At 43.0% G+C, this 13,420-nt stretch overlaps 1 protein-coding gene across 1 annotated transcript; it reads left to right on the top strand.

Annotated features, from left to right (window-relative positions):
- Nucleotides 1–1,205: 1,205 nt before the first annotated feature.
- RBX1 (ring-box 1) lies at nt 1,206–12,916 on the top strand. Its single transcript, XM_086610165.1, has 5 exons — nt 1,206–1,296; nt 3,644–3,722; nt 9,929–9,999; nt 11,291–11,376; nt 12,736–12,916. Exons 1-5 carry the CDS (start codon nt 1,219–1,221, stop codon nt 12,746–12,748), a joined length of 327 nt encoding a protein of 108 aa, XP_086466291.1. The 5' UTR covers nt 1,206–1,218; the 3' UTR covers nt 12,749–12,916.
- Nucleotides 12,917–13,420: the final 504 nt, after the last annotated feature.

Below are 13,420 nucleotides of genomic sequence, written 5' to 3'. Positions count from 1 at the left end.
AGCACCACGAGTAAAACCCATGTCGATTATAATTTCTGTGCTAAGAGAGCAGCCTGGATAACGTGAACTGTCTCTGGCAATTCGGTGTTCCATTTTAAAAGAACCTGGACTGCTAGTGAACTAAAGGGCTACAGTAGCAACACGAACCACTCCACCTCATTCTGCACTTGCAGTAGTTCAATTAGGACACAAAAAAACGAGCAAAATGTTTATTAAGGGCTGAAGCCCTTCACACCAGGGCAGAGACAAATCCCAAGTGATTTTATTTTAGCGCTATACGAGAATCAAGGGCCCGAGTATGCACAGCAGCTTGTGTGGGGTCCGGGGCTGTACTGGAAAAGCGATCCTTCACCGGGGAGCCCAGCTCCCCGTCAGGCACCTCCCCTCCCCTGCCTGCCGCGCAGGAGTCAGCCTTGCCCGCGATTCAGCCCTGCGACACACGGGGACCGGCGCTGCAGTAACGACAGCGAAGCCCGCACAAGCGCCTGTCACCCGCCACACGCCCCGCCCTGAGCCGCGCCCCGCTCCAGCTCCGGCTCCGGCTCCCGGGCACCGCTCCCCATCCTTCTCCCGCCTCGCTCGGCCCTTGCGGAGGCCGGGACCGCCCGCCCGGGCCAGCCGGGGATGGCCCTGGCGCTGCCTCGGACACGGCCGGGCTGCGAGCCCTCCCGGGCGGTTACAGTGCCCAGGGAACCTGCTCCCTGGCCGTGGGGAGGCGAGAGCGGCGCTGGCGGGCTGCGGGAGGGAGGGAGGGAGGGAGGGAGGGAGGGAGGGAGGGAGGGAGGGAGGGAGGGAGGGAGGAGCGGAGGCCCGAGGCCGGCGCCCATCTCGGTTCCCCCTCAGCCCCGGCTTCGCATGACCCGCGACAGGGCCCCGCCCGGCAGCGCCGCACACGGCGGAACCAGAACCGCACCCGCCCCAGCGCTTCGGGTGCGTATCCCTTTAAACGCACCTCCCCCCGCATGCCCGTGCTCCCTCCCCTCCGGTTGTGCAACCCCGCGGAAGAACGACGATGAGGTAACGGCGAGGAGCGCGCGGCCCCGCCCTGGCCGGCCCCTTTACGAGCCCGCCTCACGTGACCGCGCTCCCGGCCTCCCCGCACCTGTCGGCGCCGGGGCGGGACCCGGAGGGAACCGCCCGCCCCTTCCGCTCACCGCCCCCGCGCCCCTCCCCGCCGCGCATGCGCGCCGAGCGGGACGGGCGATTCACGCATCCAAAATGGCGGCCGCGATGGATGTGGACACCCCCAGTGGCACCAACAGCGGCGCCGGCAAGAAGCGCTTCGAAGTGAAGAAAGTGAGGCCCGCCGGCGCGCTCCTCTAGCTGGCCCGAGAGGGAGGGAGAGGCCGGGGCCGGCCCCGTCCGGTGGCGGCGAGCGGGGAGAGGGTGACGTGACTTCACGCTCCCCTCTCGGAGCCGGGCGCCCGGTTCCGCACCGGCGCGGCGGGAGGGGCGGCGTGGTGCGGGCGCGGCGTCCTGGCGCGGCCTCCGGGCCAATGGCTGAGGCGCGCACCGGCACGTGGCGCGGAGCCTGGCCAATCAGCGTGCGCGGCTGGCGTGGGCCGCGCGGGCGGGAGGAAGAGGCTGTGAGGGGGCTGCCCCTGTCAGGGGGCTCCGCAGCCCGCCCGGGGCGGGCGCTGCTGCCCTGCCGGGCCTCGGCCGCCCCGTGGCCCCTCCGGCCGGGCCGCGTTACGCGGAGCCTCCGGGCAGCTCAGGCTGGGGAGCAGGCGTGAATGCTGCCGCCTCCTCAGCCGCCGCTCTGGCCCAGTCACCCAAGCTATCTGATGTGCTGCGTAAGACGCGTTGCACAAATCTGCATGGCCTTTTTTTTTTTTTTTCCTCCCCCCTTCTTGTTTAAATCAAGCCATAACAACGTGTGTGTGGTCAGCAAATGCTCTCCCGTCACCCTGACTCTGTTTTCATCCCCAGAACAGCCATAGTACCGCTCTTCTGCTCAGTGCCACCAGTTTGTCAGCTGGATCCTGGTAATAGTCCAAACTTGTTGCACAAGGGTGCAGAGAGGCTGTGTGAGCTTGCATTAAGGTAGAATTTGAGGAAAAATGATCCCTGGACTGGATGTCGGCAAACATTTCCAAACAGTGATTCTTGCTTGAAGGATGGTCTCCAGGCATAGTTTGTTTGAAATGCAGCTGTGGTTAGTGATGATGGAAACCTCTAGCTCTGTAAGGGCTGCAGGTCTATGCAGAAGGAGGTATTTGGATGATGTGATTTTGAAATAGGGTCAGATATAATAGCACATGAGAGGAGCAGGAAGCAGTGCCATTTATGTGTCAGTAGCATTCCTTCTTCCTAACAAGGTACCAAGGCACATTTGTTGCATGTCTGGCTCAGTACAGGTCTGTGGGTCACAGGAGTAGCTTATGACGGGACAAGAGATTAAGTACCTGAGAGTGTGAGAGAGATAAGGGTGCTGGGAATTTTTATCCTAGCTGTCTTAAAATGTGAATGAAGTCTTCAAGAGATGAGTACCTTGGCCAGAAGGCTGGCTAGACGTGAAGTTGGAAGATGAGGAGAAAAAATGAGATCACCACCGACCCATTTCCTAAAAGATCTAGTAGTATTGTGATGACTTTTTATATAGGTACTAATGAAAAATTGAAGTGCCTATCAAAATTGATAACTACTTGTAATAAAAATACTTGGCAGCTTGTATTCCTCCTTCAGAACCCTGAACAGAGGGGAAGCAATGGAAATATTGAGGCATAAATGGAACAAGGTAGAGAAGATTTACTGTAGTGTAGTCAATACAATCATACACTGAAAAAAAAAAAAAGGAAACAAAATATCTGGACTACTTAAGTAGTAAATGAAGATTATCCTTGCTACCAGTATGATTTAGGATTGCTTTGAATATTGAAGGCAAGCCCATCTGTTTCATGAATTTACAAGAGACCTGATTATATTTTTTGTGGGGAGGAATAAAAAGGTGTTATGCTTTTCTGCATAGCTTGTCTTAAAGTCCTCGTTCTGAATCAGCTTTCTAAATTTTTTTTTTTTTTTACTTTTATAAACAAAGTCTTTGAAAGGTTAGTTTGATAGTACTTTCAAATTTTTGTATTCAACCTTGCTGGTAGGTCATTGCCTAGTAACCTTTTTGCAGAGGAGATTGTTCAGGAATCAGCGAAGGGTAGCATTACATATGATTTTAGTTCTTGGCCCCACCTCCTCTAGGGGGTGTTTACTAGAAGAACTGCTGGGAATAATGGAAATTCCTCTTAACAAAATGGCATCTGGATTGGCCTTTCTCCAAGGCACTGTCCTTTCCATCAGAATTGAGGATGTGGCATGAGCTGCGTCCTTGCCTCTGGATCTTGAATAGAAATGCAGATTTTTGCATTTGTTTCACAAAAAAAAAAAAAAGAGGACTAAGGGAATTATCTTGTTTCTGAAACTGGAAGGAGACATTGGGTCTGGGAGGTATGCGATAGGAATATATCACTGCTATCCAGTAAAGCTTCCAAACTCATGATACAGAATTACTCTTGATTTCTAAGATGATTTTTTTTAAAATATCCCAGCTTTTCCATTTCAAAAATACATGGGATCTTGAGGAATAACAAGGATTTCTGTGTGCTGTAAATTGAGTCAAAACTGTTTTTCTTTTTCTTTTTTCCCTCTCTAGTGGAACGCAGTAGCTCTGTGGGCATGGGACATTGTGGTTGATAACTGTGCCATTTGCAGAAACCATATTATGGATCTATGTAAGTAAATGGTGGGGAAGACAGTTGGAGGTTTTGACTTGTACATGATGCACAGCTGAAATTTCTCCTGTTGCGGGTGTGATTCAGCAAATGCAGTTTTCACATAGGAACTAAGTCTTCACAGTGCAAATATTAAGCTCTCTTTTATGTAATGCCGAAGTCCTATAATCCGTTTTTGTGACCTCTGTCACTATACTGCTTTTCCCTCACCCTTTTCTTGAAAAGAGAAGAATCACTTGGTACCACTCTACAGATACGATGGTGTTGCTGAATGTATTTTGGATGCAACAAGGAGGAAAAGAAATAATAATAAAGAGCCAGCAGGAACTGAAATTATTCAGAGTTGACAGGTATTGCTGACAAAGAGAAGTATTAGATTTTAAAGTTGGGGATGTTGCTATGGATATCAACTTTTTCATTACACTCATTAGGATGAAATCTTGTAATGCTTTCTGTGTCTGGCCAGGAAAGGCTTGGACCAGTGACTTCATTTGACTCCTCATTCTACAAAAAATACCTTGCATAAGTTAGTTAATGTTATAGTATAGAGAATTTTATAGCCACCTAGCAAATTCATTCTTCATTTACAAAGGAGAGTAATCAAATGCCTAAATCAGAAACAATGTATTGCTAGTGTTGGTTTGATTTTTTTTTTTCCTGTATGATCTTGATGGTTCAATTAACAAATACGCTTGCTATGTAGGAAAATAAAGTGATAATGGAATTAAGTGTACAAGCTTCTATCGTGAAATAGGTGTGCATGCATTAAGTCACTGGTGGTAGTCCCTTAAAGGAGTGGTAATGAGTACAAAACCTTTTTTTTTTTTTTCCCCTCAAAACTGACAAGACACTGTTTGCACTGTAACTCTCTGTCTTGTTTCAGTCATGAGGGATAGAAGACCTTTTAATATACCTCAATAGAAATTTGCCTTATTTGCCCATCTTACTAAAACATGAGGATTGCAGAACTCCCTAAAACAAGAGCAGGTGCAGCTGCAGTGCCTGGGATTGGCCTGCCATGATCCCATTGTCATAGTTTTGTTGTACTTTGGTTTTACGCAGTTGCCCTTGGAACTAATGGTAATGGTAATTTACTATCAATAAGCCTATCTGAAAATAAAACATTTCAGAAAAATGAGACCTCAAGTTTATAGTAACAATTAGTGAGAGATACACCTGATTTTACATCGTATTTAAATAATAATTACAAAACTACTTTCAGATTTTTTTTTTTTTTAATAGAGAGAAAACACTGTAACACACAGGGCTGGATATGGGTTAAGCAAGCTCACTTCTTTGCTTTGGGACAGATATGTTTGTGTTTTGAGCCAGCTGCTGCCTATCCATGCGTCGGTTTATTCTTGGTTATTAGAAAGAGAATGATGACACTAAAGAGAAGCAAGTGAGGATGGGAGTTATGAAACATGCTGAGGTCTTTTGATGTAAAGATTTCCTTTTTAAGTACCTCTGATCTTTACTATCTTGAAAAGTAGTTGAGGTGGACACTGGGCTACTACTTAGTCTCTCAGATTTATGACATTTTAGAGAGGAAAGCATGTCACTGACAGGCAAATGGAATTTTACAGATTTGTTAGAACATAAGTTACGTTTATAGAATTTACAAATGTATAGAATAAATAGATAAAATCCTGTAATTCAAGATAATTATATACAATAAGTGAGATATGTTGTAAGATAATGGATGCTAGTGAATTTCATTCTACTAATTACTAATCTGCTTCAAAATTAATAGTGCCTCCCAGGAGAGGCCAAATACAGTTTCATATATTTGCTGTTTTTTATAAATAGCAAATAGGACATATGGGGATGAAGGAGAGATGTGGAGGAGCTGGAAGAAGAATGGACAGATACTGTTTTCCTGTAGTGAATTTTGTGTGTCAGTTCTTTAAAAAAAAATAAAAGTCCTACCAAAATGGGGATAGGGTTAAGAGTATATAAGTACATTAGGAAAAACAGTAAAGGAAGAGGGCATAGGTAACTTTTTATTTTCTTTCTTTTTTTTTTCTTTTTTGAGTTGCTCAAGCATAACACCTTATTAGTTTGGGTATGAGCAATATTATGAAAAGCCTGGACTGCAAATGACAGACCAAAATTGACAGTATACAGAGTAGAAGGGGTATCTAAATTGGTGTTCCGAGATCAGTGTTGGCTCTGGATTTACTTACTTCCTTGTTACAGCTCATTAATGTTGTTAAACAACACTTTAATTAAATTTTCAAACATAAGATGTGAAGTGATGGGAAATTGAGTAAAAATTAATAGAATATGCAGGGAAGAACAACACAAGATTCAATTTGATAAAACGCAGGATACAAACGTCTCGCTCTCCTAGTGATGAAGAGAAACCTTGAAAGGGAAAACATTAAAAGAGTGATAAGTAACACTAGCCGTGCTAATGGGAGGTTGCTATCATTATAAAGTCAGGCATCCAAAAGTAGGATATAACAATGTTAAGGTGTCATGCAGTTCTTCTCATGCTTGTACATTATGACTCAGTAATAATACGGTCAAAGAATTCCCCCCATCCTCAGTGTGGTTTGTATTCAGTGTACAGAAGGAAGGAGTAGTTTTTCAGTGTTTTGTTTTCATACTTTTCTGTAAAGACCTGGGTTCTGTTCCTGTTTTACTTGAGCAGTGTTCTTGATTTCTTCCAAGACTTGCTCTCTGGTGCTGCCATTGCAACATGGTAAGTTGGAGAGTGTTAACTAAACACGACGTTTAGTACAGTGGATTACCTTTTGGTCTAAAACGAGGCATGTAACATTATAGTAAGGTAACCAGTATAGTTTTGATCTGTGTAAAACGTGCTGTCAAAATACTGTTCCCTTTCTTCGATAGTAAGATGCAGAGTACGACATTTGATGTTCCAGCCTTACAAAGACAGATAAATTGGAAAAGAATCCAAAGAAGAATCTCAGGATGCTTAACAGTTTGAATGATTTTGGATTTATGAGAAGAATAAAAGAACAGAACTAAGTATATATAGTTTGCTAAGTCATAAGTAGGAGTGGAAGGTGGAAGCTGTGTACAAATATTTTTGAGAGTGTGATACTAACAGGAAATATTGAGTGTCATGGAAGGGGGTCGTAAGTAGAAGGAAGCATATGATGATATAATAGGGAGGGAACTTAGGGTGATCTGCAGATAATTCCTAAGAAACTGGAGAGGGTTGCACGGGGAAAATTCTGAAATCCCTCTGAAATTTGAAAAGCTAAATTGGCGAGCTCATTCTACGTTTTAGGAATAACAAATGTACTTCAAGTTTGTTAGCCTGGTTACTTGTTTTTTCTGTCCCTGTTTTCTGAGTGAGCGCATGATGCATTGTGTTAGCCAAGCTATATGTATTTATTTCTCCTCTTCCCAATAAGTCGATCCCATCGTGACATAATTTTAGAATGCAACACATAAAGAGAAAGGGGAACCCATACAGTGGTTACACTTGCTCAAGCAGAAGCTGCTTTGAAGAGCTCTTATCATCAAATTTACCAGTGCATGGGCTGTTTCTGTTATTGTGAACAAAAGACATGTACTTTACTTCTGTTACCTGCCATTATGGCTGCTTAAATCTTGGACTACTTTTCTTGTTAGGTAAATATACAGAAGATTTCTGCAATAGAAAATGCATAGGAAGGTGGATGGTCCTTAACAGATGCCAAGATTCAGAAGTTACCATTATACAATAAGCCTTTCTGTAACTCCCTGAGTTTGAACGCTTCCATTGCATCTTTCATAATTATTTACAGGTATTTCAGGTTTTAGCTGTATCTTTCTGCCCTCACCTCCAGATACTCTTGTCAAAAACAAGGCAAAAGAAGAGCCTTCCAGTATTCCTCCAGTACCTGTTACTGTCTGACTCTAATTGCTTCTTTTGGGTCAGCAGCTGTAATTGAAGCTCTTCAAGTTTCTTGAGCATCTTCCCTTTTGTTTTGTTAATCAGATTTAGTTTTATTGCTGTATATATCGAGGGCTTGAGGAATTAAGACCTCAGATATTTCAGGTGCACTGGATTTTATTCTCTTCTATAGGCAGGCAAGGGATTGAGTGTCGTAGTTTAGCCCAGCTGGCAACTAAATGCTACACAGCCGCTCGCTCACCCTCCCCCACGCCTGGGGAATGGAGAAGAGAATTAAAGGGGAAAAGGGAAGGAGACTCGTGGGTTGAGATGATAAGAAAAATTTAATAATAATAATATAAAATCACAAGTGATAATGATAATATATTAATATATATGTGTGTATAATGATAATAATATATGCATGATGGTGCACAGTGTAATTGCTCACCACCCAGTGACCAACACCTGTCCCTTCCTAGCAAATGATCCCAAAACAGTTAAGTCCTGACACCGCAATCCTGGATGAGTGAGAGGCCCGAAAAGAGGGCAAAAGAGATAGCACACCAAGTGTCTGAGAGAGAGAGCCCCTGGAAGAGCAAGAGCCCTTCTTCCCAGTCAACCCTCATCTATATACTGGGCATGGCGTTGCATGATATGGAATACTTCATTGGCCAATTTAGCCCTCAATCCTAAATTTAAGTTTAAATCATAAGTGAAGTTGTGGGCCCTTTGTCCCAGCTGTGCTCCCTCCCAGCCTGTTGTGCTCCTGCACACTGGCAAAAGCGTGGGAAGCCGAAAAGTCCTTGATGTCTGAGCACCAACTGTAAACATCAGTGCGCTATCAGCATTTTTCTCATAACGAATCCCAGACTAAACCCAAAACACAGAGCTCTTCTAGCTGCTAAAGAGAAAAACTAACTGTCCCAGTCAAAACCAAGACATTGAGCTTTGGACTTCCTGCCGTGGTATATCATATCTTGATGTAAACCATATAATAAACACAGGTTCATTCAAATCTTGCAGAACCATTGTTACTACTCTGTTTCTTCAGACCTCAGTCTTGTTTTGATTAGTGCCTTGTGACCCAGGTTAACTAATCTCTCTCACATCTCAGAAAAATGGACCTTTCTCTTATTCTCTTCATCTCCACACCTGTGTGAGAGTGAAAAATGGAGAAAGGGTTGAATAGGACAGAGCAAATAAAGATCACATTTTTCAGACAAACCTGTGAGGTTTGAAAGTTTTTGAATCTTTAATTGGTGAATCAGATTTTTCCTCTGAGTTTATTTGGGCACACTAAAAGTGAACAGAGAACTGGAGCTCGTTCAGACATTTTATTTGCCATGAAAAACATGTGCAAAACAAGCAAGCAACAAGCCCCTGTATCAAGTTCTAAGCTGAGCATCTATCAGCATGTTTTTTTAAACCATTTGGGCTTGACTTTTAAAGAAAGCATCCTTTTGCAGGAAGTGAAATGTTGGTCTCATAGGTTTGTGTTGCTGGCTGTGGAGGAGTTGGAAATACCTTTTTTTTCGCCTGAAGTTTCTTCTTGAGCTGCAGCAGAAGTGAATTTTTCAGGGTCTAGGATGGAGAACTAAGTTGCTGGATTTAATTTCTCAGTGCTGATCTTCCTTCTTTTCTCTCTCTCTTAGCTGCTTCATCCATGCTATCTGACACAAAAAGTAAAACATAACCCAAACCCATAAATAGTATTTATCTTTTTGGGCATCATCCTAGGTACTCAGCTCTAGGGTGTAAAAAGTTCAAAAAATGCATTTTAAATTGTGTTTTCTATTGTGTATTTTTGGGCTGTGCTTACCTGTTCAAGACTATAGAAGAAGACGGGCAAACTCCAGCATTACATGAGCAAATTAATTTGTAAATGTAACTGATAGTACAAAATGTCTGACAAGAGAGTGAATTTACCTTTAGAGAAACCTAGGTAAGAAATTTAAGTAAGCTTTCTTTCACGGCTCTGCTACTGCAACTGGCCACCAAAAGACGTCTATTAAAGCACAAGAGAACAAATTAAAAATGTTTATCCTTAAAATTTGGAAAGCAGACACGTGTTACTGGTAGATGAACTATGTGCTCTTGCCCTCTGGAAATTTGGAATACTGAAAGTGTAGAGGAAGGAAGAAAGCAGGATGAAGTATGTTTTGATCCGATGCTTTTGGGAAAACAGTACACATTAAACCAAACAGCTCTTGACACTTCCTGATGTAATAAACACAACAAAACAAAGAGCTCTTCTCCCTCCCCGCCTTGCTGTTGTGAAGAAATCTGCCGGTTGGTGTTGCATGTACATCATCTGCTCCTGTATATACGTGCTTCATCTTTGTTTTCACAGGCATAGAGTGTCAAGCAAACCAAGCATCAGCTACCTCTGAAGAGTGCACAGTTGCATGGGGCGTCTGCAATGTAAGGAAATCTGTTTCATTGCGGAGCTTGTGTGTGGTGATGCCATCTCCTTTTTTCATGACTCAGGACAAAACAAGTTTCAGATAATCCACCAGAAAAAAAGAATTTTAAACACTGTGTTTAGTAGAGTGTAGAAAGGAGAAGGAAAAAAAAAGAGTGAAAGTTGGAGAGGTGTAATAGGAAAGAGACAGAAGAGAAGGAAGATAAGCCTTTTCTCCTTTTTTTATTATTATTTTTTGTTTTAAGAATAATAGATCTTTCATTCTGAGCATGATTTTCTTGATCAAGGTTCTGCCTAGGAGCTATGCCTTTTTTTTCCTGGTAATAAGATTACTTGGATGTCAAAATGCTTGATTTGTCTTTGTGCAGTCTGATTCAAGGAGTCGGTATGGGGTAACTACATGATTTGCTTCCCCTTTTTGGAGGAAGATCAAATCAGTTCTAGTGTGTAATCTCCAGCTCTTCAGTTTGTTGCCCTGTGCACTCCTTTATACATGGTCCCACTAGCATGGGAACTCAGACTTGCGTACCTCTTAGCTAGCCTGGGCCTGAGCTGGAAGATACAATTTTCCATAATGGAGTAACTATCTGTTCCTCGGTCCCGTCTTCACTGTGGTGTGGGATCAATCTACAGCATGATAATGCTGGAACAGGATTTTAAATGTTGCAGTTCTGTTTGTAGAGGACAAGCAATTTTTTAAACCATGTTAGAATATTCTAACATCAAAATTACGATTTTGTGTGCAAGAGTTACCACAAGTGAAACCTTGTTTTTAAGTAGCTGTATGGGGTATGGAGAAGGGTGTCCTTATTAAACACATAACTGAGATTTTTTTTTTTCTTTCTAATTTTGCAAGTTCCTTTTTATTCAGGCTTTGATTTGTCCAGAAGACTGGCAGAAAGCTTCAGCATGTGTACATACATATCATCCCTGCTACTGACTGTGAAATCCTCTTTCTTGTCTTTCTGGTTATGCTTCTTATCAGCATCTGCTTTGCCAATTTTACCAGCTGCTAAACTCTGCGTTCTCTCCTTCATCAGAAGTCAGTCGCTTGCCACTGCATGCACTGTGGAACAGGCTCCCTGCTGCCATTTCACTAACGTTCCCTTTCTCGCTGAAAACGTGGATCAATTCCTTGGTGCTTACCAGTGAGCTGGCTGATTAGTCCTCCCCGCCCTTGTCTGCAAACACTTGCCGCTCTCTTCTTGCTGTGATGCTTTCAATGGCAGTTTTTACACTGAGATACGTTCATGCGTTCTGAAATAATGTGATCTGAACTTTCTCTTCCAGCATGCTTTCCACTTCCACTGCATCTCTCGCTGGCTCAAAACTCGCCAAGTATGTCCGCTGGATAACAGGGAATGGGAGTTCCAAAAGTAGGTATCCTGCACGGATTTCAAGATGAAAAATGCAATTTTTCTTCTGCTAATAGAAATAATTCATGTCAGATGTGTGGGTAATCTCTCTCATTTGTGAGTCTGAGGGCATAGCTGCTGTTGGGAAAGGTGTTTTCTCCACCTTGCTGTATAGGGACTTTTGCTTAGTCACTTGGTGGTAAACGAGCTCTGAGGGGAGCCCAAATAGCTGTGGGGTAAGTAGTTGTTAAAAAGTAGTGATTTCTGTTGACATTCTTTCTAAAGAATGGCAAGCAGAAGAGAAATGGAATTCATTGAAAGTGGAGCCTCAGGTGAATACTTTACTGCCGCATGAGCAATTTAGGTTTAGCAAATGACCTGAATTTAGCTTCTTCTGTTCCGAGGCATTTCTGTTGAGATGTCAGATGTCTTACTGGGTCCCTCAGTATTTTGGTGATTTGTTTCATAACTCTTAATATGCTCAGAGATTAATACAGCTGATTTCCTAGCATATGGAAATCAAACGTCCATGTAGCCATTGCTACAGCCTTGGCCCACTTATTCATAATTTCTGTGTTCTTTGTTTTGTTTTGTGTTCTTCGAAGATATGTTGTTGGAGTAATAGTAGGAGATATATGGATGGGGTTTTGAGAGGTAATTGTACGTTGAGAGTAGTTAGGAAGTTTGCCTGTCACTTGCTTCATTCTATGCTGTTTATATATTAATCTTGACTGTAGATTTCTCCCCTCCTTTTTGAAAAAAAAACCCCAAAACCTAAACACAAAACAACCCACACATTAATTCTAACCAAAGTCCAGATTAAAACAAAGCAAAACAGATACTGTAACTGTTCAGGATTGTCTTTGAGATCTCATTCACAATCAGTGCTGTAAATTGTCGTTGACATGACAAATTAAGTACCGTTGTTTTGCTATTGGAGTGTTTTAATGAACACTTGATGAGAACTGAGCCCATGTCGCCTGTCTAGTGACTAGTGTTGCATGGGCAGCGTCATCAGAAATGGAGACGTGACTGTCTTCTTACGGTGCTCAGTAGTACGTCTGGGGCTCTGACAGCCTTTGGCCTGGCTTTCACACAGGGTATATTTGAAGTGGGATTCAGGGCAAAAGACGATTATACTGAGGATCTCTTGCGTATGATATTGTGGATTGCTCAGTCTCACTCCTAACTAGTATCTGGATAGACTTTTGAGGGAAGTGGAATATGAAGAACTTCTGAGGTTTCCATATCATAGCATTTCACCTTCATCTGGTTTACATGTTAATTACATCATGGTAGAATGAGAATAAATCTGCCCAAATCAGCGCTAGTATGAAGCATATTTAAAAAAAAAATAATTAACATATTATGTATTTGCAGGTATGGACACTAGAGAGATGATCACCGTGCTTCTTGTTATGTCATCAACCTCAGTCGTTCTGGTCACTATGGGTTTGTTTTAGCAACTTGAAAAATCAGTAATGTATACAATTCTTCTTTAATCTTAATTTCTCCCTGTTGTATACCATTGAATAAAATCTTGCTGGAGCTTCCCATATAAGTTTCTTGTCTTGTGTTCAGGAGTGGGCAGTCAGTGAATGAGGGAGGACTGCAGAATGGGGACTTAAGCGAGGCAGCTCTTAAGCTGGGCACCTCCTCTTCTTGCTATGCCTGGTTTTTGACTGTGAGTTTGGTATTACTCCCACGCAACTGAGAACCACACCTCTCACTGAGGTCGGTACTAAGCTCCATCCTGTAGTAGAATGGATGCAGGACTTGGCCTGGCTAAATGTAATTTATGCAAATAGCATTTCATGTGGACGTACTTTCTTCCAGCTGAGTTGAAATGATGATGTATGCAATTAGGGCTTGTGTCATTGTTAGAAACTACTCTGTCTTGCTCTGGCTCTTGAGTTTGACTAGACCAGCTGCCCTACAGAGGCAAATTTCACTTAACTGTTCTCAGTTCCATCTGTTTAGCTTGGGGGACATTGACTGAAGGTTAGTTTTTATCAGTACTCATGATGTGCTTTCATGTGTCAGGTGAAAGTAAACTCAGGAAATT

Source organism: Tauraco erythrolophus, chromosome 4 (assembly GCF_009769465.1).
Source record: "Tauraco erythrolophus isolate bTauEry1 chromosome 4, bTauEry1.pri, whole genome shotgun sequence".
Classification (NCBI taxonomy): domain Eukaryota; kingdom Metazoa; phylum Chordata; class Aves; order Musophagiformes; family Musophagidae; genus Tauraco; species Tauraco erythrolophus.
The sequence above is the reverse complement of the archived record's forward strand: the minus strand, read 5'-3'. Positions and strand labels throughout refer to the sequence as shown.